General features: G+C 38.9%; 1 protein-coding gene across 4 annotated transcripts in view; it reads right to left on the bottom strand.

Annotated features, from left to right (window-relative positions):
* Positions 1-5,205: 5,205 nt before the first annotated feature.
* The window catches only part of RIN3 (Ras and Rab interactor 3), a 96,604-nt gene continuing 76,865 nt past the window's right edge, over positions 5,206-24,944 (bottom strand). For all 4 annotated transcript variants that reach the window (XM_026679207.2, XM_087952087.1, XM_087952086.1 and 1 more), the window contains 3 exons: positions 24,300-24,431; positions 15,998-16,161; positions 5,206-8,085 (listed from right to left, as the gene is read on the bottom strand). In XM_026679207.2, coding sequence (XP_026534992.2) covers positions 7,777-8,085; positions 15,998-16,161; positions 24,300-24,431 — 605 coding nt within the window. In that variant the 3' untranslated portion in view covers positions 5,206-7,776. The remainder of the gene's footprint in view (positions 8,086-15,997; positions 16,162-24,299; positions 24,432-24,944) is intronic.

Below are 24,944 nucleotides of genomic sequence, written 5' to 3'. Positions count from 1 at the left end.
CACAAAGATCTCTCTGGCAAATTGAAAGAAAAAAAGGACAAGTACAAAAAATGGAAAGAAGGACATACAACTAAGGCAGAATATCAGCAGATAGTCAGAATCTGCAAAGTCAAAGTCAGGATAGCAAAGGCTCAGAATGAACAAAGACTTGCAAGTCAAAGATAATTTTTAAAAAAGTTTCTTCCAACATATAAATAACAAGAAAAAAATCAAGGAAACAGTCAGTCCACTAAAGAGAGAAGATGGCAAGGAAGTAACAGGCAACAGAGAGAAAGCAGAACTGCTTAACTCATTCTTTGCATCCGTCTTCACGCAAAAAGAAACTATAGCTCAACCCACCAAAAACATAACTGTAAAAGACAGACCAGAAATAAAAGTTAAAATAAGCAAAAAAAAAAAAATAGTAAGAGAACACCTGTCTTGATCTTGATGAAAACAAATTCCAGGTGATTTGTTTTCATCAAGATCAGATTACATCCCAGAGTTTTAAAGGAGCTGGCAGAGGTCATCTCAGAACCACTGCACCGTATCTTTCAAAAATCCTGGAGCACCAAAGGACTGCAAAAGAGCTGATGTGGTTCCCATCTTCAAAAAAGGAAAAAAAACAGACCCAGGAAACTATAGACCAATCAGCCTAACATCAATACCCAGGAAGATACTGGAAAAGATAATAAAAAAACAGATCTGCCAACATCTAGAAACAAGTAAAGTAATAACTAGCAGTCAGCACGGGTTTGTTAAAAACAGATCATGCCAAACCAATCTTATTTCATTCTTCAACACAGTGACTAAATTAGTAGACCAGCAAAATACTGTGGACATAATATATTTAGATTTCAGCAAGGCATTCAACAAAGTAGACCACAACCTACTTCTTAGTAAGCAAGAAAAAGTGGAATAGATAGCACCACCACTAGATAGACTTGCAACTGGCTGGCAAACCGTACTCAACGAGTAGTCCTTAATGGGTCTAAGTCTACATGGAGGGAAGTAAGCAGTGGGGTGCCACAAGGTTCTGTCTTAGGCTCAGTACTCTTCAATATCTTCATTAACGACTTAGATGAGGGAATAGAAGGGGAATTTACCAAATTTGCAGATGATACTAAGCTGGCAGGAATAGCTAACACCCAAGAAGATAGGCTCAAGATCCAGATGGATCTTTACAGACTAGAACACTGGGCCGTATCTAATAAAATGAAATTCAATATAGAGAAAAGTAAAGTCCTACACTTAGGCAAAAAAACCCAAAAGTACACATATAGACTAGGTGAAACCAGGCTCAATACCAGTAACTGTGAGAGGGATCTTGGAGTCTTAGTGGACAACCAGATAAATATGAGCCAGCAGTGTGCAGCAGCAGCCAAAAAAGCTAATGCAATCCTAAATTGTATTAACAGAGGGATACAGTTAAGATCAAGGGAAGTACTAATACCACTCTATTAAGCCTTAGTAAGACCACACCTAGAGTACTGCATCCAGTTTTGCTCACCACATTATAAAAAAGACGTTGAGATTCTAGAAAAAGTACAGAGAAGAGCAACCAGGATGATTAGGGGACTGGAGGCTAAAACATACAACGAACGGTTGCAGGAACTGGGCTTGGCTAGTCTAGTAAAGAGAAGGACCAGGGGAGACATGATAGCGGTCTTCCAATATCTGAGGGGCTGCCACAGGGAGGAAGGGGTCAAGCTATTTTCTAAAGCGCCTGTAGGCCAGACAAGGAATAATGGATGGAAACTGAACAAGGAGAGATTTAACCTGGAAATAAGGAGAAACTTTCTGACAGTGAGAACAATCAACCAATGGAACAGCTTGCCCTCGGAAGTTGTGGGAGCGCCATCACTTGAGACTTTCAAGAAGAGATTGGACTGCCATTTGTCAGAAATGGTGTAGGGTCTCCCGCTTGGGTGGGGGGTTGGACCAGATGACCTTCAAGGTCCCTTCCAACTCTGATTATCTGTTATCTGTTAAAGGGCCACAGGCTGGTTTCAAATTTCTCCTTTGATATTTGAATTGAAAGTGAAAATCTTATACATCTTTACAGATGCATTCCTCTAAGTCAGGAGTGTCAAATTCACTTGGTCACAGCAGAATCATGTGATGTATCTGGACTTTTTTCCCTTTTGCTAAACCGGGCATGGGAGTGGCCCAGTTGTGGGATTCAAACATTTTTTACTACTGGTTCTGTGGGATGATGGGTTTGGTGTGGTGGGCATGGCTTGGTGAGCGTGGCAGGGGAAGGATCCTGCAAAATCCCATTCCCACTCCATACCACTAACCTGCTTTCCAGCTCTGTTCTCCTGTGCAGGGTAACAAAAGAAGACCCAGCCAATCAACTGGGACTCGGAAGGCAGAGAATAGATGGGAGTGAGGCCAGCCAGAGGTATTTGCCGGTCCTTCAAACTACTCAAAATTTCCACTACTGGTTGTCCAGAACTGGTCAGAACCTGCTAAATACCATCTCTGTTGTGGCCGGCGCATGATGCATCTGGCCTGCAGGCCGGAAGTTTGACAGCCCTGTTCTAAGTTAAAAAAAAAACAGTTTGCTAGGAGCCTGTGTTTCTTCATCCTCTTTTTCTTTGAACTAGCTAGACTTGTCACTTTTTCCTTAAAAACCATGCTGTTTTTAAAAGTACAAGTTCCAATTCATTAAACAAAATCTTGTCACACATCAGCAAAGGAATCTGAACAGGAAGAGCAATGGGAATCCCCATTCAGGGCATGGCTGATTTATGTGTCAGGTGAAAAGGGCTCTGCTTTGCTCACTGTGAAGTGAGCCTTGATTTAAGTGAAGTCTTGATTTAACTTTTATAATGAATTGTAAATTTTTCCAGTGAGATTCCCCTATTTCATATGTGAAAAAAAAAAGACAGATGTTTATCCAAATTACACAAGGTGACTAATTTAGAGGGCCAGAGTTCTCCAAAGCTGAGTTAATTTTGCACCATCAGCTGATAAGTCATGTGAATAATTAAGTCACTAGAGGAATGTTCCACCTATTTTTTCACATGACAGTGTCTCATGTCAATAAAACTGCTGTTGCTGCTGCTTTAGTTCCAGAATCCGGAACAGAAGTATGCAACTTTTTCTTGGTCAAAAGCCAAATTTGTCCTTTGTCCCCCCTCCTGGGACCTGCTTCCAGACAGCCACGATTTGAGGCCAAGACAAAAATGGAATCTGACATGATTTTCTTCATATTTATAGTCAGTAAGCTAAACATAGTTTACATGATTATCTTCCAGTCAAGGATATAATAGTCTTTTCTTTTTGTCTTATAAAAATTATATTTTGTAAAACGTTGAAATCTCTTAGAACCCCACTTGAAGCTTTTGGGACTGTCTGAGATTGGCCCTCAATTCTGGTCTATGACAGCAATCAGAATATTCATAGCTTTCTTCATTTCATAGACATCTTGAAACACCTTAATCTTGTGTCAGAGGGTTTTCCCCTTATGACAACTTGTAAAAGACATAAATTCACATACAATTTGCACTTGCTGATTTGTATGTGTACACGTAAATCTTAAAAGTATAAAAAAAACTATACTGAAAGCTATTTTTGTTGGGATGTTGTGGACTATTGAAGGCAAAAAAGAGAAGGGGACAGGTTAGTGATAAATTAATGTCATTGACTCATGAACATGAATTTGGGCAAATTCCAGTAGACAGTGGAGAACAAGAAAGTGGTCGGACATGCTATGGTCCTTGGAGTCACAAAGAGTTGGACGCAACTTAGCGATTGAACAACAACAAAGAAAGCTAACAGATCTCAGTATAACAAGATACTGTATGCCTTCTCAGTCTATTTCCTAAATCAAGGATGAGTAACCTCTGGGTCCTGAAATCTCTTTGTGAGGCCACTGGAAACCATCTCACCATGAGTCTTGGAAACTGAAGGCACATTTTCTCACAATTTGAAATTAGGAAACACTGAAAAATTATACTTAAAGTCTTAACTTTAAGTTAGCAAAATAAAGGAGATAAGCTTCTCTTCAATTTTTTGATCCTGGTCCTGACCTTTAAATTGCACTTAGACTAAATAGACATTCAAACAGGTCATTACTGACACTTCTTCAAATTAATTGTCCTGTATTAGGTAGAACAAATTATCACAGCCTTACCCTCTTGGTTAGCTTATATTTTTCCTGTTATACAAGAATCTGTCCTGCTTTTATTTCTAAGCAAAAACAAAAGAGAATTACTATACTGCCTGAAACCAGAGTTGAATTTAGAAGCATTAGGTCAGCCAAGATGGTTCCCCACGACCAGAAAAAATTATCTTGGCATCAGTTCACCACATGAGAAAAAGAGAAAGACTTGGTGTTCAGTTTCCACTCACTTCCTTGCTGTAACTCATACAGAAAATGGACCAGGTGTAAAGATTATTTAGTCCAAACACAGTTTGGGCTGGTCTAAGACTGATCCCCAGCAAGCAATTTGAGCATGAAGCAGAGGTGGTATTCAGAAGGTTCTGACCAGTTCTGGAGAACCTAGCAGAAATTTTGAGTAGTTTGTAGAACCTGCAAATACCACCTCTGACTGGAGATTTTACAGTATCCTTCCCCTGCCACGCCCACCAAGTCACACCCACCAAGCCATGTCACACCCACCAAGTCACGCCCACAGAACCGGTAGTAAATTTTTCACTGGCATGAAGCTATAGTACATGGTATAGTATATGGTGTTCATGCAGCTGAATACAGTGCTTTGGACTGGCTGTTCTTCTTGATTGCTCCTCTCCTCTCTTTAGGACCCATACCTGTCTATTCTGTTTTAAGTCCAAGGTTATTTTCTTTTCTTCTTTTCTTAAATCACATTTCAAATCTATGGCCCAGGGATTCATAGCTTAGTAGCTCTAGGTACCAGTCACCCTAAGAATATTTCCTTTAGTATCCCACTATGTTTCCTGTGCCTAACTTGTTAAAAAAGATTCCATAAATAAATGGAAAGCTGTCATGTTATCTAGTTTGAAAATGTGCTCATCTGTCCAGAAAAATAAAAAAGGAGAGAATTGAGGGATCAGAACATCCTATGGGATTATATGAATCAAACTCATTAAATTTGTTTTCTGGAAAATGAGCGTTTTTTGAGTTACCTTGCCATGCCAGTTTCCACCGCAGTCATTATGTAAGGTGCTCTCAACATTTTATACGTTTACAATCAACCCCACAATTATTTTTTGGTACTAAGGAATATTTAAAGCAAATTTAAATCTTTTGAATGGGAATTTAATGGCAAAGTTGACAATGATAGAAAACAAGCATATCTGGGAGGAGGAATGTCCTCAGACAACACATGGTTTATATTATAAACTCACACAATAATGCAGAATTATTTGAAGAGATACAGACAATTCATACAAGTAGCCACATCACTTCTAGACCCTGAGTACAAAAGGTTATCTTGTGGCCTTCTAAACTGCTTTATCAGACTGATATAAGAGGACTGAAGAGAGACTATCTGGGTGACTAAAGCTTTTCCACTCCAAAGTCTTTGTTAACACGGTTTCCATTACCTTAAAATACACAGTATAAATCAAGAAAATAAATACATTTCTGAAGGTCTTCTTAGAGCACAGATCTTACAAAATGCTATGATAAAGATGACATACTTCTCAATATCAGATTTAAAAGAAATCATACATAACTGGAAGGTACATTTTTTGTGTGGCAGAAAAGGCCTCTTACACTGAGATGACAATATATCAGTCCAGCAGAGCTACCTAACAAAACTACCTATTGATTTCAGGCTCTGCCAGAGCAGTTCAGTATCCTAACTGATCAATGGTAAGCCAAACAGCTGCCAAAATTAGATGCCAAACAAAATAGGCAAACAGATATAGGTATTCCTTGATTAATAACAGTAAATGGGACTGAAATTTCTTTCACTAAATGTGACATCATGTGACAGCAATCCTGGCACTTCCCCATTGTTATTGTTTGGTGAGGACTGCAGCTTGCTAAGCGAGTCCCAGGAGACTCACAAGCAGACCAACAGGTAGGTAAGTAGCTTCCCAGAAGGGGAGGCTACTTACCTATGTAAGTAGCCCACAAGGCACAGTGAAAGTGCAGGATGGCTGCTGGGTGGGGAATGGTGAGTGGGAAGCAGGTGTGAGAAGAGTGCAAACATGCAAAGACCACAGTGACTTACCACCTTTCCCATTGATTTTGCTTGTGGGAAGCCAACAAGGAAAGTTCCAATTGGGACCACGTGACTATGAGATGCATCATAAGTGCAAACAAGTTGCCAAATGCCCAGATCACTATCAAAACTTCAAGGACCAGTTGCAAGTACAATTCATTCAGTACCATCACAACTTTGTATTATTGCTGAACGAGACTCATATGAGAAAACCATCATCCTTACGTTAGTTCAGCTTCTCATGGCCAGGTTGTGTCTCTTGCTTTGTATTATTGTGTAGAGCTTTGAAGAGCCACATTCTGTACCCAGAGCAAAATTTACAGAGGACCAACAATAGAAGACAACAATGATTCTTCAAATCAACTGTTTTTTTCATAGCCCCTGTTATAACAATGAGGAATCGTATGACAGCTTAAAGACATAAATAAATGAAGTGGTCTGTGATTCGTGAAAACTTTTGTTATAATAATGTTCTTTTTCTTTGCCCTCTCCATTCTTGTCATTTCTTATGCTGTTGCTTTCCTTCTTCATCCAGGTATAAAGGTGGGTTACCTTATGCAGAGTTAGACTCTGGCACACACCCCTAATCTGCCTGTCAACGGTTCTCCTTGGTTTTTAACAGGTATCATTGTCAGTCCTATATAGAAGGCTTGACATGCAAAAGTAAAGCTTCTACTTTGGGCATATAGTTCTTCTCCTTTGAGAAGTAAATTACTGGTGCAAAATTGCTTTCTGATACACTCCTAAGAATGAATTTATGAACGATAATGGAGATAGAGGAGACATGGAATGAAAACATTTCTACATTAATTTATGGCCAGACTCTTGACTGTCAATTGTGTATTCATGGCAAATATTTTGTACCAGGAAATATAAAGATGGGTTTGAATTGGCTGTGATACAATGTGTGCAAATAGAGAATATAACAAAGACATAGAAAAAATATGAGAGATGGCCTGTCAGATTTTTTTGTTGTTAATTTCAGTAGGTACTATATTGATACACTGAGATTTTACGTAAGTGCACAGACATCTACAGCCTCCCACGTCAGTTTACCATTGGATGGCATTGTAGGGCATCTCAGACGGGATATGTGAGAATCTAAATACTCTGAGCTACTTAATTCATTATTATTTTTTTGTTCTACTAAAGGGAAATCCAATCAATTTGGATTTTCTGTGATGACCATCAAAATTGACTTGCACCCTTTCTATTATACACTGAGGCAATGATGCTACAATGTCTAACAATTTGCCAGGAGGTCCATAACTTCAAGACCATTTACTTTGTGCCAGGGAATCTGGCTGTCAACTATGGCTCGAGGCTCATGATTTAATTAGGGAGATCGCCAGAACCCTGACAGCGGCATCAACACCATCCATTTATGGTTTGAAGCTCCAAACTATTATTCAAGGGTTGTTGCTGTTTTCCTTCCAAAAATGAACTTTCCTTGGGTATTCCATTTATGACTGCATATGAATTCTGTCAAGTGAATGCCCCAGAGGAGGGTTGCATATGCTATCCATGTCACCACCCAGAGCAGAAACTGTATTTTGGAGAGTTTCTGCTGCTGGAAGAGATGATTTGGAAGAAGAAACTTCTAAACCAAGTTTGCTTCAAGAGAGTAGCCTTGCTGCTACAAGGCATCTGTGTCCTTGATAACTGGAACTGGTGACTCTTCTCCACTAAGTTGTTTATAAATAAAGCAGAAAGTCAGCCTGGGCTCTTTATTCAGCAGATGGGATTTGATCTGATGAGGGAGGGCGTCATCATCCATCTGCATAGTTTTGTTATCAACTTGGACAAACAGCCCATAGTCCTGGGGCTCTGAGACTTCAAATTTCTCAGCGCACTGCTGAATCAGCTGGTGAGTTGTGGAATTGGTCTGATATGCCAGGGTCCTTGCTTTGGCCTCGGCCTCCATAAAAGAAATTGCAATGAAATCCTGGAAAAAAGGAAGATCACTTTTGAAATAACATCAATACTCATCCTGACTCTATTAAAATGCAACTCTATTTATGCATACAATTCCTGTCAGGCTTTTTTTCCCACCAAAAATTGGAATACAATTCATTAAAAACTAACAAACTGCTTTTAATAAATTTCTAAAAGTTATGTTGGAAGAAATATCCTTCTGGGTTCAGCTCCAAGTGGGGAAAAAGACTCTGGAAACTTGGAGGCTGTTTGGAAGGTTTAATGGTGAACAGGACCACATGGCCTGGAGCTCCAGAGTGAAAAGGAAGGATGATCACATGCTTCAAGGTGAAGGAAGAGATCAAGAAAAAAGGGCTGAGGTGCTGAGAGTGCCTGGGTTTTATAACCTTTGTTGGGATTTGAACTTGAGCTTGTATTCTGATTGGTTGTCAGACTCCCATGAGGGGGCAACTCTATAGGCTGTCCTTTGTAGGCAGGGGCAACTCTGTAGGCTGTCCTGAGTTCCAGGCTTGGTTGAGCCTTGCTGGATGATGATGCACTGAAAGAGCTTTTGAGCAATTGCTATAGCTTTACCTGGAGATCTTTGTTATGTAAAGTATTCTGGCCCAGGCCTTAATGGCCCACCTATTAACAAAGGTGGGGGTGAGCTTCTGCTTCTGAGGTGAGTTTCTCCTTCTGAGTTTCTACTCTTTTTAGAGGAAATATTCTGCCTTTTTAATATTTCCTAGGATATTTCAATTTTCTAGGAGAGGTGTGGGTGCTAACTTCCTACAGTTAAAACAGAAATGATACTATGGTAAAAATGTGATTTTAAAGGTTTAAAAATGTGGAAGAAAACATTACAATGTGGGTCAAGTATAAAAGAGTAGATACTGCAGAGCTTCAGCACTATTAGCTTTAGTACAAGCCTGGATCAAGATAGTTAAGTAATTGAAAGTCAGGTCCTATAAAGACATGTGGAAGGAGTTCATGATTTTTAGTTATATGATCTGAGGAAGGAGAGAGTCTGTTGGATGTCCTCAAAAAGGTTAAAGATTCTCACGTGTTCTAAACTTTAATTAAACCAATTGTTGGAAGAAATATCCTTCTGGGTTCAGTTCCAAGTGGGGGAAAAGACACTAGATTCATGGAAGTTACTTGGAAAGAAGGTTTAATGGTGGACAGGACCACATGCCTCGGAGCCCCTGGGCGAAAAAGGGAAGAGATGCTGAGAATCCCTTGGTTTTACACCCTCGGTTGGGCCCCACCTTAGTATTTCCTGTTCCTGTGCAAGAAATGTATCCCATTGGCTGTCAGACTCCCAGGGGCGGGGGGGTCTTAGCTAACTTTGTAGGCTTTGTCTGGACCACATGGCTTCACCTGAGTGCTGGCTAATGCAATCTTCTCAGATGCCATATGGTGAGATGGGTAATCCTATCATGTCCTGAGGGCCACGTCTTAATCCCATCACCCTGAAGCTGAAGTGGGGGCAGGGAACTGCAGGAAGCTGCTTTGTCTTTAAAACATGTTTCTCCTTTTCTCATCCAGGGAAATATAATATTCTGTCTTTTCAATATTTACTAGAATATTTCATTCTTCTAGGAGAGGGGTGGGTGCTAACTTTCTACACAAGTAATGAATGCTTTCCGTGCAGAAGGCCCTAGATTTAATTCTACTTCTGACAGGGCTGAAAAAAATGTCTTGCCTGAAACTATGAAGCAGGAATTATTTTTCAGGAAAGCAGCCAAAAAGTATACAGGTAGTCCTCAACTTACAACCGTTCATTTAGTGACTGATAAAAGTTACAACGGCACTGAAAAGGGACTTATAACCATTTTGCACGCTTTTGACTCAGTGGTGGGATTCAACATTTTTTACTACTGGTTCTGTGGGCGTGGCTTGGTGGGCGTGGCAGGGGAAGGATACTATAAAATCTCCATTCCCTCCCCACTCCTGGGGGAAGGTTACTGCAAAATCCCATTTCCTTCAGATCCCACTAACCTGCTTTCCAGCTCCATTCTCCTGCGCAGGGCAACAAAAGAAGACCCAGCCGATCAGCTAGGACTTGGGAGGCAGAGGATAGATGGGGGGTGGGGCCAGTCAAAGGTGGCATTTGCCGGTTCTCCGAACTACTCAAAATTTCCACTACCAGTTCTCCAGAACTGGTCAGAACCTGCTGAATACCACCTCTGTTATGACTGTTGCAACATCCCCATGGTCGCATGATCAAAATTCAGACATAGTTCATAGTTAGGACAGTTGCTGTGTCTGATGTCACGTGGTCGCCTTTTGCGACCTTCTGACAAGCAAAGTCAAAGCCAGACTCAATTAGCAACCTGTTACTAACTTAACAACTCCAGTGATTCACTTAACAAATGTGGCAAGAAAGGTCATAAAATGCAGCAAAACTCACTTACAATTGTCTTGCTTAGCAATAGAAATTTTGACTTCAATTGTGATCATAAGTCAACTACTTACTGTGTGGTCTTATTGTAGCTTTTTAAATATAAAGTTTTACATATATTTGACAATTTAACATTTGTTAAAGTTAGGAGAAAAATATTTTAAGAACATTGGCACTTTAGAGTGTTGATTAAGGACTTTATTAATATTATCTGTTTAAATTTAGGGAGAGGTTGCTATATGGTTATTTTCTCTGAACTAAAAGAAAGCTTATTTTTATTTGATTTGATTTGTCAATTGCTTACAAGGTAATAGGTATAAGTATAAACATGAGTAAGAATACAGCAAATAGGTACGAATAAATGGGGACAATAGGACAGGGACCGTAGGTTGAAGATCATATTTGTTAAAAATTTGGTTGCTGTATTTTTTTTCTTTCACTTTTATTTTGTATTATTATTTCATTCTCCCTTCTCCCTTTTATGTTAGATTGTATTTTAATGTTTGATCTTGAAATTTAATATTTAACACGGGGGAATAAAAGGAGCTGCTACTCAGGGTAGACAATGCATAGCAAGATAGGCAAACAGTCTTCAGCCTGGGATAAAACCCTTTGTTTTGATCAAATTCCTCATAGCTTGAAAAGATTTGAGATTCAGAAGGCAACTTTTGATTGTAATATCTGAAGAACTATTTATTTACAATGTGTACAAATAGCACAAAAACAAGATACTCCCGGGATATAGACATGCAAAGCTTGTTATTTGGGGGGAAAATAATGTTTGCTGCCACCTTGTGGTTGAAAGGCAGGAAATCTTAAATGCTAAATTGCATATTAGGGCAGCTCAAAAGTTACAAATAGGTGGCACTGAGTCAGGTTTCATAATGGTTGCACCATCATATGCCCACTATCATTGCCTGTTGTTTTTTTTAAACAACAACATGTAAACTATTCTAAGGACTTTTGATCAATTGCCTTGATGGTATTCATCAGCCTTATCTATTGTTTTTCCAGGCTGTGCAGTGCCTTGGTTTCAAAGGCAAAAAGGCATTTCAGACCATACGGTTGATGCTCATATAAGACTGTACTAAACTCCTTCAAAGCAGTGCCATCTTTACCCAGAATTGGGTACAGCTACTGTACTTTTCCACCTGCAGTATCATCCCAGGAAAAGATGCATTTGATTTAAAGAGTTGATGACAGATCTAACACAGACTTTAACAGGATAACAGAATGACAGAAAAAAAGAAGGGACCTTGGAGTTCTTTTAGTTCAACCCCCTGCTTGAGCAAGGAGACCCTATGCTATTCCATCCAAATGGTCATCCAAACTCTTTTTAAAAATTTCCAATGTTGGAGTAACCAGTGTCTCTGGAGTCAAGCTGTCTCAATAATTAATTGTTCCTAATGTTAGGGAATTTCTCCTTGATTCTCGGTTGGATTTTTTCCCCATAATGTTCCATCCATTACTTCTTGTCCTGCCCTCAGGTGTCTTGGTCAACAGGTTGACTCCCTCTTCTCAGCCCCTTAAATATTGGAAGACTGCTATCATGACATCCCTAATCCTTCTCTTAGTTAGACTAAACATACCTAGTTGCTGCAATCATTCATCGTACAGTTTCTCCTTGAGATCTCTAATCATCTTTGCTCCTTGTCTTTTCTACAGTCTCAATATCTATTTGCCTTCAGATCAAAAGAACATTGGGGCCCCATTGTTCCCTTTTTATTCCTAGTTCACCATGATCTCTTTTTTCTAGCCTATCATCTTGCCCATTGTATACCTAAAGTGGACAGATTTCTTTCTGTTGATCATTGCCTTGAGGACAGCAGCTTTTATTTGACCCATGACTCATTGATTGACTGCTTGCAGTCTGTATTTTCTTAGGAACCATCTTCCCCTCCATTATTCAAAAGAAACACCCATCCTTTTCTTTGACAAATTTTCAATGCCAGTCTTCATTTTATTTTATTTATTAAATGTATATGCTGTCCATCTCATTGTACAAAGCAACTCTGGGTAACTACATATTACTATAGAATTGTTCTAATTATTCTAACTTTCGTTGTCACTGAAGTATCCTTATCCTTATCTTTCACAATGTAATCTAAGTTTGGCATTGTCTTCCTCCAGTTTTAAAACTATACTTATCTTTTTTTAATCGCACATTCCTTAATATATGTTCAATGTATAGGTTAAATAAATCAAGGGAGTGTATACTGCACAGTCATATCACACTCCTTTGCCAATCTGGAGCCAATTTCTTTCAACATGTTCTGTCCATAGTGTGCTTCCTGGCCTGTATATAAGTTTATCATGAGGACCATAAGTTATTCTTTGATTCCCATTTTTCTGGGCACTTTCCACAGCTTGATGTGATTGACACAATCAAAGGCCTTTCTATAATCAATGAAGCACATAATGACTTGGTACTTTTTTCATCAACTATCCAGCATGCATCAGCAAGAGTGCCTTACATTCCTTGGCTTTTTCTAAAACCAGCTTGAACATCTGGCATCTCTTTTTCCACACAGGGCTCTAATCTGCTCTAATCCTAAGCATTATTTTGCTACCATGTGGAGTTAAGGATATTGTATAATAGTTTGCACATTCTGTTAAGTCTTCTCTCTCTTTTTGGAAATAGGATACAGATTGACCTATCTTCCAATCCGCTGGGCATTCTTGTTCTCCAGGTATGTTGGTATAGCTTGGTTTAGAACCTTCACTGATTGTTCTTTTTCTGCATGCCATCTTTCAGCTGGCATTCTATCAGCTCCTGTAGTCTTTCTGCTTTGGTAATGACCAGACTGCTGTTCTAACTTGACCTTCTAGTACTAGTGATAGTTCTTGTAAATAAGGGATATCTGCTGAAATATCTTGGAGTGTGACATCTTTACTGTATAGTCCTTTATTATACTCCTTTCATCTTCCTTTGATCTCCTTTGACTTGGTTACTATCAGCCCACTGACTTAGTTCACGGTGTGCTAAATCTTTTTCTGAATTCAAAGATCTTTAGAAATGTAATCTCTGAACCGGTAGTAACATCAGTTGAATCCCACCCCTGGTTGTTGTTGTGGAAAAAGCAGGACGATGAAGGTGTGTTGAATATGTTCATCAACTTGAGTCATTTATAAAAATAATAAAGGCGGGACACAAATAAATGAATAAAAAAATTAGAAAATAACCTCTTCAGTTTAAAAGAGTCATAGTGGTACAGTGGTTAGAATGCAGCATTACAGGGTAATTCTGCTGACTCCCAGGAGTTCGATTCTGACCGGCTCAAGGTTGACTCAGCCTTCCACCCTTCCAAAATTGGTAAAATGAGGATCCAGATTATTGGTGGTGATATGCTGACTCTGTAAACTGCTTTGCAAGGGCTGTAAAGGGCTGTGAAGCGGTATATAACTCTAAGTGCTATTGCTATTAAACTGATTAAACTGTCAGGAGTGGTTTCTTAGAGGTTTTCTAATAAAGCGAAGCATACTATAAGAATCAGAATAGAATAGAGTTAGAAGGGACCTTGGATTCTTCTAGTCCAATCCCCTGCGCAGACAGGAGACCCTATACCATTTCAGACAAGTGGCTGTCCAATCTTTTCTTAAAAACTTGCAGTGATCAAGTACACACAACTTCTGAAGGCAGGCTGTTTCACTGGTTAACTGTTACTGTTAGGAAGTTTCTCCTTAGTTCCTGATTGCTTCTCCCATTATTTCTTTTCCTGTCCTCTGGAAAATAAATTGACCTCTCTTCTTTGTGGCAGTCCCCCAAATCCTGGAATTGTCAGCTAAAAAGATACTCCTTTGGTTTTTTTTAGCTGCCAGAAAAAGGGAGTGTGGGAAAACAAGGCATTCTTGAAATGCCTAGATATCAACCCAGCAGCCTAAAGTTGTTGGAGCATAAGAAGGTTACTGGAGGGCATGATAGATGACTCTTGGAGACTGATGTGTCCTATTGGAGAAGTCACATCCAGAGGGTGAGGGAAAGACCAGGGTCAAGGGGGAAATGTATGATGTGATTTAGTACCGGCTGTACCCAGCCATGTACCAACATGGCAATTTCTATTCAACCAATTTATTTTTTCTGAGATGCAGCTAGAGACTTTTGCTTTGGATGAGGGGGGTTTGTTGGAGCCCTGACAGGAATACTGCTATCATGTCACCCCTAGTCCTTCTTTTCTCTAGAGTGCTTACTGGGTAGTGATCAGAAAAAGGATCTTCTTAGTGATGGCACCCTACTGATAATTCATTCTTATCCATCCAGCACAAAGTAGAAATGCTCAATAGCAGTAACTGTGAGAGGGATCTTGGAGTCTTAGTGGACAACCAGCTAAATATGAGCCAGCAGTGTGGAGCAGCAGCCAAAAAAGCTAATGCAATCCTAAGTTGCATGGACAGAGGGATACAGTTAAGATCAAGGGAAGTACTAATACCACTCTATTAAGCCTTAGTAAGACCACACCTGGAGGACTGCATCCAGTTTTGATCACCACATTATAAAAAAGATGTTGAGACTCTAGAAAAAGTACAGAGAAGAGCAACCAGGATGATTAGGGGACTGGAGACTAAAACATATGAAAAACGGTTACAGGAACTGGGCCTGGCTAGTCTAGTGAAGAAAAGGACCAGGGGAGACATGATAGCGGTCTTCCAATATTTGAGGGGCTGCCACAGAGAGGAAGGGGTCAATCTATTTTCTAAAGTGCCTGTAAGCCAGACAAGGAATAATGGATGGAAACTGAACAAGGAGAGATTTAACCTGGAAATAAGGAGAAACTTTCTGACAGTGAGAACAATCAACCACTGGAACAGCTTGCCTTTGGAAGTTGTGAGAGCGTCATCACGTGAAACTTTCAAGAAGAGATTGGACTCCCATTTGTCAGAAATGGTGTAGGGTCTCCCGCTTCGGCGGGGGGATTGAACTAGATGACCTACAAGGTCCCTTCCAACTCTGATTATCTGTAAGGACAAAGGTTTAAATCTGCTTTTATTCTCCCAAGCTTTAAAAATAGTTATAATAAAAATCCTCTTGTTCATTATATGGTAACTAGGCAGTGGTGCAATTCAACTGGTGTAACAACTGGTTCAGTGAGTGTGCGCTTTGCGCACATGTTCTAAATTTTAAAAAGCCCATTTTCAACTCAATTACTTACCTTCTACTGCAGTCCCAGTGACTAAAACAGTTGAGGCACGGTAAACCACTGTGCCGCGTGAATCAGCTGTGCTAAAAAACCAGGAAATAAAGCACAGGAAAGAGCAGAGGCGAGTGGGCGGAGCCAAATACTCACCAGCACTACTGATTCGCCCGAACCGGTCCTAACCGGTAGAATCCCACCACTGTATCTAGGTACTTAATTTGAGTCTTATTTATTTTCCAAAACTCTGCTTATTAGGTCTTATGCCTTACAAAATTGTTAAGAAGAATATTATCAACTCTTTCTGCTTTTAAACTCTACTGGAAACTTTGCACAAGAAAGATATGCCGTTCTTTTAAAACCGACTGAGATGATCAATGCATAAAATGAAAGATCCATGCTTTCCAAACCTGAACAGATGATCGAGATGCCCGGGCTTTGTTAAGTGTTCTTCGTCTCTCCCATTGGTGGATCGAATCTTGAACTTCAGTGCTTAGCTGTCGAGTGCCTGCGATCTTATCATAGCTTTTGATAAGTTCTACTGCCCCATAAGTGGTGATTAAATAATAAGAACCTAGGAAAAAATGAAGAAGCGTAAACCTACATTGAGCAATTTTTTATTCCTTTGCTCTTCATGCAGCTTCATACAACATTTCATGCTCTCTCTCTCTCTCTCTCTCTCTCTCTCTCTCTCTCTGGCTTATTTTAATACTATCATTTTAATACTACGGTTATATAATGGCTATATAAATGTTTTAAATTAAACGAACCAACAAATAAAATTTAAATATGGAGGGAAGTATTTGTGAAACCATAGCATGGACATCTGGGGGAGCATTCTGGTTGGGATAGAGAGATATTCAGGCTTGCTTTCTAAAAAATTCACTGGATTTAAGACAACGAAAATGTAATGGAACTGAACAACAGATGGCAGTCTTACAGCAGACAGGAAAGAAAAGTAAGAATTGATGGACACTGAAATATGATTCTACTAATCTCTTTGGGGAAGTAACCTTATGCTGGGTGTATTACAGAGATTTTTCAGTTTGTTAATTCTGATATTTTGCATATTTGTAACATTTTGTCTTGATGTCCTTGCAACCAAGTTATAAGGACAAGTTTAGAGACATACTGAAGGAGACATTAAATCCTTGTTGCATTTGTCATTTTGAATAGCACAAGGAGCTGCATTCCCTCCTGTTTGTCTTCCTTAAATCAGTACTCTACTTTCTCCTTCCAAATGATTTCATTTACTTCCAGAGATGCAAATATGTCCATAATATTTGGCAGTTTTGAAAAGCCTCCATCCCAACTATGTCCTCATTCTTTGAACGTTTCCTTCTTTTTATAAATTGAGTTGGTGCACCTCCATCTGTTCATTAGAAGTGCTGCCTAGCATTTTTGCAATACTGCTGAAGGGGAAGTAAAGAAGTATTTTCAGCCTTGTCCAACTTAGTACTGCACCATCTACATATTGAATTAAGTGTCCTCTTGCATGTGAAAACAACTCCCAAGTATGCAGATATATCTGATATATTGTGTGTTTATGCAACATATCTTTGTCCAGTGATACAATACATTTATATGCCCACTGTTAGGTATAACATTGATACCATATATGGTTTGGGTGAATAAATATATAAAACTTAGATATCATGGTTTAAGTGCTTATCACTTTAAGCACAATGCAGCAGGCAATTAGCCGATTAAGGGTGCGGTTAGAAGTTACTATATAAGGAAGCATTAGAAGCTGGAAAACTTACTGACTCTGTCTGTAACTGCTGTCTGCTGTATGTTATTGTCTGTAACTGTGAGCTGGCTGTAACTGTGTGCTGCTGCGACTAACTGTGATTACTGACTGTGAGTGCCTGTGACTGAACTGTTATTGTTTGCTACTGTTTGCTGAATATCCAGCGTTTGTTTCTCTGGAGAGTGAAACCGGAGGAGGAGAAGATATCTTTATCGGCTGATAAAGATATTGCAAGGACTCTTAACTTGGACTATACTAGTGAGTCTTACTGGATGGAAATACTGTGAATGACTTAATGGACTGAATGATAATGCTTAAACTCTAACTGGATTAAAAACTATTTAAACTACAAACAGTGTTTGTGTTCAGTGTGTGTATACTCTGGGGCCCTTCCGCTCTCCTTTGGTTGCCTGGCTTGACTACTGCTGAAATACTCTGCTAGGGGTAAATCCCCAAACCCTAACATTGGTTATGGGCCCAGCGGCATAGTCTAACTAACCAGGATATAGCAGAGAGAGTTGGTGTGAGTTGCACATTACTGTAAAAACAAACTGTTTTAATTAGTTTAAAATAGTCAAAATATCTGAAGAGTAATGGCACAAGTAAATTTGTCACAACTGTCCATGATATCCAGGCTGGATGGAACAAACTATGTTTCATGGTCAATGAAATGTAGTTTACTTCTACGCAGAGAAGGTTTGTGGGACATTATAGCAAACCCACCTGATGTGAGTAGCTGGGATCCTGCTAATGATGATGATAACGAAAAGTTACAAGACTTTAAACTGAAGAATGAGCAGGCTTTATGCATCATAGGACTGACTCTCTGTGATCAGCAGCTTGTCCATATTCGTGGAGAAGAAAATGCTGCAAACTGCTGGGAGAACCTCAGGAAGATTTATGTTCGGACAGTGTAGGAGCACATATAAATCTTACACGGAAGCTTTTCGACGCATCTTCAGAGGAATGGAGATATGTTAGTTCATTTAAACTGTATGAAGAGCATTTTTCAAGATTTGCAAGAAAAAGAGCTTATATTTAATGAACTGCAACAAGTCTACATAATATTATCTTCATTAGATCAAAGCTATGATGACTATGTGACTTCGTTAGAGGTATTGCCAAAAGAAAGCCTCTCATTAACCGAGATTACAGGCAGGCTACTAGAAGAAGCCAGAAGAAGGCGTGAGCGTGACGAGCTGAGAGAAGATAAGAAAGAAGAGAAATTATCTTCAAAGTTTGAAAGAAACCAGCAAAGCAAAGTACAGCACCTGGAAGAAGAGAATTTATCTTCAACAGCATACACAATTAAAAAGTGTTTTAATTGTGGAGGCAGAGGACATTTGGCAAGGTTCTGCAAAAGAGAAAAAGCCAGAATGTAAAAAAGCCAAAGAAAGCATTTGAACTAGCCACGTTTGGCAACTCTGATGTGAAGAATAATTTATGGGTGGTTGACAGTGGCGCATCCCACTGCATCACAAGAGATAAGACAAAATTTATAAAAATGTCTACAAGTTCTCAACATATATCTCTTGCCAATGGCTGGAACCTTAAAGCGAAAGGTCAAGGTTTTGCACGTTGTCCGTACATAAACCAAGATATAAAAATGTTGTATGTACCGCAACTAAAGTTTAATTTGCTTTCAGTAAGGGTATTAGATAAATTAGGTTATGTAATTACTTTTAAAGATAATAATTGCATAATTGAAAAAGATAACAAAAGGGTAACTGCAGCTTTAAATGGAACATTATATGTCTTAGATAACAGTAAGAAAGGGGAGGCTCAAACTGTATTTAATAATATAAAGCCTCATGATGAATGTATCCATTTATTGCATAGGCGTTTGGGGCATGTAAATTTTAAAATGCTAAAACGTACAGTTGAGTTATCTGAAGGAATAAGGTTAAAACCTTGTGATAAATATTTGCGTTGTAATGTTTGCTGTGAAGATAAGAGCAAGGTATTGCCTGCAAATAGGCTAAATGGTTTCAAAACAAAAGAACCTTTAGAAGTAGTATTTGCAGACATAATAGGTCCAAAGAAACCCAGTATGGGAGGTGCTAGATATATACTGAGCATTATGGACCATTATTCTAGATATGGGTTTTGCTATTTAATGAAAAGCAAAACTGAAACATATCAACATTTTTCAAGTGGCTTAGGTTTGCTGAAAGAAAGTCTAAACGGCAACTGATAACCCTGGTGACAGATAATGGCACGGAATTTATTAATAACAAATTCCAGAACAGACTTAAGGTAGCTGGAATAGAGCATAAGAAGTCTGCTCCATACAGGCCAGAACATAATGCTTTTATTGAAAGAAGAGGCCAAACACTACAGGCAATGGTTAGAACAATGTTAAATGATTCTGGGTTACCTGATAGTTTTTGGGGAGGCTACAATGTGTGCTAATAACATATTGAACAACGTTGTTAATACAACAACAGGTGAAATACCATTCACCAGATGGCATGGCAGGAAACCTGATCTAAGTTACCTGCACACATTTGGTGCACCAGCATGGGTGCATATTCCTGCACAACTCAGAAAAAAAGGGCAACATAGAGCTAAAAGATTTTTCTTCGTTGGTTATCAAGCAAACCATAGGGCATATAGATTTTGGGAGAAAGGCACATCTAAAGTGTTATGTAGTGCTAGTGCCCAATTTCTAGAACATGAAGGATGGGAGAAATTAGAACAGGATGCCAATAAAGATGTAATTATTGAATCCTATAGAAATTCTATTAGTTATCCCTGTAATTTTAAAAATAAAGTAAAGAGACAAATACAGGATGAGATAGTGCCCATAAAGGAAGAAACAGATTCAATAGCTGAACAGGATGAGGAAGATGAACAGGTAGTAGTTCAACAAAGTCCTCCTGTAAGCCCTGTAATTCCCAGAAGAACTACACGTGTATCTAGACCGCCTGATAGGTACCAGGCTAACACAGTGTGCCAGATTAATCAAGTTCCTAATTCTGTAGAAGAAATTAAAAAGTATCCTAATAAGGAAAAAGAAAAATGGTATGCAGCAATGAATAAGAACTGAATTCATTGAGAGATATGAAAGTGTATGAAAATGCCAAATTACCTGTAGGAAAGAAATCCATTGGCTGCAAATGGATATTTAAGGTAAAAACAGATAAGGATGGTAATTTAATCCATAAGGCAAGGTTAGTAGCCCAAGGTTTTAGGCAGAATGCTAATGACTATGATGAGGTGTTTGCACCTAGTCTTAAGGCAGCAACCTTGAGGGCAGCTTTAGTGTGGGCAGCTAGTAAAAACTATATAGTTAACCATCTAGATGTGGAAACTGCTTACTTGCACGCCCCATTAAAACATATTATTTATATGAAAAAACCTGTTGGTATTAAAAGTGAAAATAAGGATAATAATGATTGTTGGTTGTTAAAGAAAAGTCTATATGGTCTTAAACAATCAGGCTATGAATGGAACCAGTATATTGTAAAGGAACTTAACAATATAGGATTTAAAGCTGGTTTAGCCGATCCATGTCTGTTTAAGAGGGAGACAAATGGGAAAGTATCATTATTATTACTATTCACAGATGATATTGCTTTGATAACTGAAACTAATGATGAAGCAAATAAAATAATAGCATCATTAGGAAAGAGAATAAAGATCAAGCAATTAGGGAGATAAAGAAGTATCTCGGTTTGAATATAAAGAAAACACTGAAAGGTTTTAAGATATCTCAGGAAGATAAGATAAGCAAATTGCTAAAAGATTACAAGATGGAGCTTTGTAAGCCAGCTAAGACTCCAATGAGTCAGGAGTTTAGCAACACTGATGTACAAAGCCCTGAGTTTGATAAGGTGATTTATCAATCTTTAATTGGTAGTTTGAGTTATATTAGTAATTGGTCTAGACCAGATATATCGTACTGCGTGAATCAGTTGGCTAGATTCAATTCTGCACCATGTGAAAGACACTGGAATGCAGCTAAGAGGATATTAAGATATCTTAAAAAGACAATGAATTATTCATTGTATTTAGAACCAAAGGGTGATTTAATTCTGTGTGCATATGCAGATGCTAGCTTTGCATCAGAAAGAGACACTAGAAAGTCGACTTCAGGAACAGCCATAATGCTGGGTAATACATTAATAGGCTGGAAGTCAATAAGACAACAGCATATAAGTTTGTCTACTATGGAGGCAGAATTCTCCTGTTTATCATTGTTATGTACAGAGTTAATAATGTATAAACAAATGTTAATTGATATAGGTATAACTGTAGATTATCCTATAATTATACATGAAGATAATCAGGCAGCAATTCAAATGGCCACAAATATTGGAGTAAAAACAAGGAGCAAGCATACAGATCTAAGATACCTAAACGTGAGACAATCTGTAAGAAGTAAGATGATTCAGCTAGAGTACTGTATGTCGGAGGACAATTTAGCTGATAACTTTACTAAAGCCCAAGGTGCCAGTAAGCACCAGGAGAGTTGTGAAAAATATGGGATAAGATTGTAAAGGTATTATATATTTATTTCACCCAAAAGGGGAGTATGTTAGGTATAACATTGATACCAAATATGGTTTGGGTGAATAAATATATAAAACTTAGATATCATGGTTTAAGTGCTTATCACTTTAAGCACAATGCAGCAGGCAATTAGCCGATTAAGGGTGCGGTTAGAAGTTACTATATAAGGAAGCATTAGAAGCTGGAAAACTTACTGACTCTGTCTGTAACTGCTGTCTGCTGTATGTTATTGTCTGTAACTGTGAGCTGGCTGTAACTGTGTGCTGCTGCGACTAACTGTGATTACTGACTGTGAGTGCCTGTGACTGAACTGTTATTGTTTGCTACTGTTTGCTGAATATCCAGCGTTTGTTTCTCTGGAGAGTGAAACCGGAGGAGGAGAAGATATCTTTATCAGCCGATAAAGATATTGCAAGGACTCTTAACTTGGACTATACTAGTGAGTCTTACTGGATGGAAATACTGTGAATGACTTAATGGACTGAATGATAATGCTTAAACTCTAACTGGATTAAAAACTATTTAAACTACAAACAGTGTTTGTGTTCAGTGTGTGTATACTCTGGGGCCCTTCCGCTCTCCTTTGGTTGCCTGGCTTGACTACTGCTGAAATACTCTGCTAGGGGGTAAATCCCCAAACCCTAACACCCACCATCAACAAATTCTCTACAATTGACTAACAATAAAAACAAAAACAAATATTATAAATATGCAAAATATCATAACCCCTCCTTTCAGGTAATAACTACAGGTAGTCCTTGACTTACAACAGTGACCATTCAAAGTTACAACAGCATTGAAAAAAGTGACTTATGACCATTTTTCAGACCTATGACCATTACAGCATCTTCATGGTCATGTGATCAAAATTTGGATGATTGACACCTGAGTCATATTTATGATGGTGGCAGTGTCCTGGGGTCATGTGAACTACTTTTTTGATCTGCTGACAAGCAAACTGCATGGGGAAGCCAGATTAATTTAACAACCAAGTTACTAACTTAACAACTGCAATGATTCACTTAACAACTGTAGCTAGAAAGATCATAAAATGGAGCAAAACTCCCTTAACAAATCTCTCACTTAACAACATAAATTCTGGCGTCAGTTGTGGTCATACATTGAGGACTACCTGTATAGTGTAAGACTAATCCACAAAAAGGGGTCTAAAAAAGAATCCACATAAAAATATTTAATGTCTATTAATTCTTATTCATCTTTTTTTGCTTTTCCCCCTCTTTTTTAATGTATTAATATCATTATTTTTGTGTGCGAATGTAAAGTACCTTCCATGTGGCTCTCTCTTAATTTTATTCATAGAAACAACCCTGTGAGGCATGTTGGACTAAGAGAGAATGACCAGCCTCAAGTCACTGATATTGCCAGTATTGGAAGATGAGCTTTTGTAATCCCAGGCTAATCTCTTAACCTTTCTCACCACTGAACTATTCTGTGGTAGGATTCTTTTTTTTTTTACTACCATTTTTGTGGGCGTGGCTTGGTGGGCGTGGCAGGGGAAGGATAGTGTAAAATCTCCAGTCAGAGGTGGTATTTGCTGGTCCTCCGAACGACTCAAGGTTTCCACTATGGTTCTCCAGAACTGGTCAGAACGTGCTGAATACCACCTCTGGAACTGTTCCTCCCAAATCCAGGCCTTGTGGTTATCTGAGCTGTAGCTGCCCAGGTATAATAGCCATAACTGAACTACTGCAAAGAGAAAATATCGGACATGTCTGTATTTCTGTCAGTCTGGCAAGTTTTTGTTGTTGTTGTGATCATTATTTTCAGAAGAAGGTTGCTATGATATGGAAGTTGTTTGCCCTTCTCTTCTTCTTTCTAGTCTCGCCTAGATTGCTTAGTTTCCTGGTGGTCTCCCTATGTAAAACTGAACAGGATTGATCTTACTTAGCTTCTGAATATTAGCCAAGATAAAAATAGTTTATTAGGCCTATTCCATTTTACTCTCATTATATGTTCTTCTACCACCACAGGTAGGAGCCTTACATTTTTCATTCTACCTCAGAAGGATGTAAGGCAGGTTTGTCCAACCTTGGCAACTTCAAGACTTGTGGACTTCAATTTCCAGAATCCCTCAGCCAGCATGGAAGTTAAAGTCCATGAGTCTTAAAATTGTCGAGGTTGGACACCCCTACTGTAAGGCATAGTACTTCTTCAGTGACATCACCCAAAAATACGTGTTTGTGCTTTTTGTTTTCTTTGGGGGTTAGGTTAGGGAGGCTAATGTGAATTAAATTTATCTGAACTTTTGTGCACGGCTCTTGTTTTTGTTTTAAATCCTGGAAATCTACCAAATGTTTGTATTTTCCACGCAATGTTGATGAGATCTGGGGGAGTGGGGGCGTGCAAGAAAAGACCTGGATAAGCTTTATGTGGCCTGCAAACTGGCCACTTCTGCATTGCATCAATACACTGGAGTTCTTTCATACCTTCACCCAGCTGCAGGGCAGGGTCCATAAGTTCCATCATATACTCTACATTGAGAATCATCTCTGTCAGGTCACTGCGGGCCAGAACATACATGAGCACTGGGAGGAAGTCATCTGCTCCATGAGGCTTCCCTAAAAGGAGAACAGAGTTGACTCACTCAAAAGTCTTTGGGAGAGAACAATTGCTTGAACTTAAGGAAGTGTGACTTAGTTGTGCAATCCAAATAACAAGTTCATGAATTAACCAGGCCTTATCCAAATCATTGTAGAGCGTTTGGTTCTTATAATTGCCAAAACATGAACTAGAATAAGTTCTGCTGCCGATATAAACATACAAACTGACTTGGCTGCAATCCAGATTTCCAGGGTCCTTTCACTAACTTCATAGTCTTCATCAGATTTGGATACATTCTCTGAGGTATGAACCCAAGAACAGCACAGTTCGATGATTCCAAAAACTGTTTCTATAACTGCCATCCAGACACTCTGAGGAGTTCATAAGCAGGACAGAACCAGATTTATCCTCTCCTTCTTCCTAATGACTAGTATGCCACCCCTTGCATTAAACTTAACATTCTGACTCTGTACTTCCATGAATTTACTTCATTACCTTTTAAAGCTAAACTTTAAAACCACCACCTCATT

This window comes from Notechis scutatus, chromosome 1 (genome assembly GCF_049901735.1).
Source record: "Notechis scutatus isolate UNSWTSFEM ecotype Mainland chromosome 1, rNotScu1.2, whole genome shotgun sequence".
Lineage (NCBI taxonomy): Eukaryota > Metazoa > Chordata > Lepidosauria > Squamata > Elapidae > Notechis > Notechis scutatus.
Note: the sequence above shows the minus strand (reverse complement) of the source record. Positions and strands in the feature narration are given on the sequence as shown.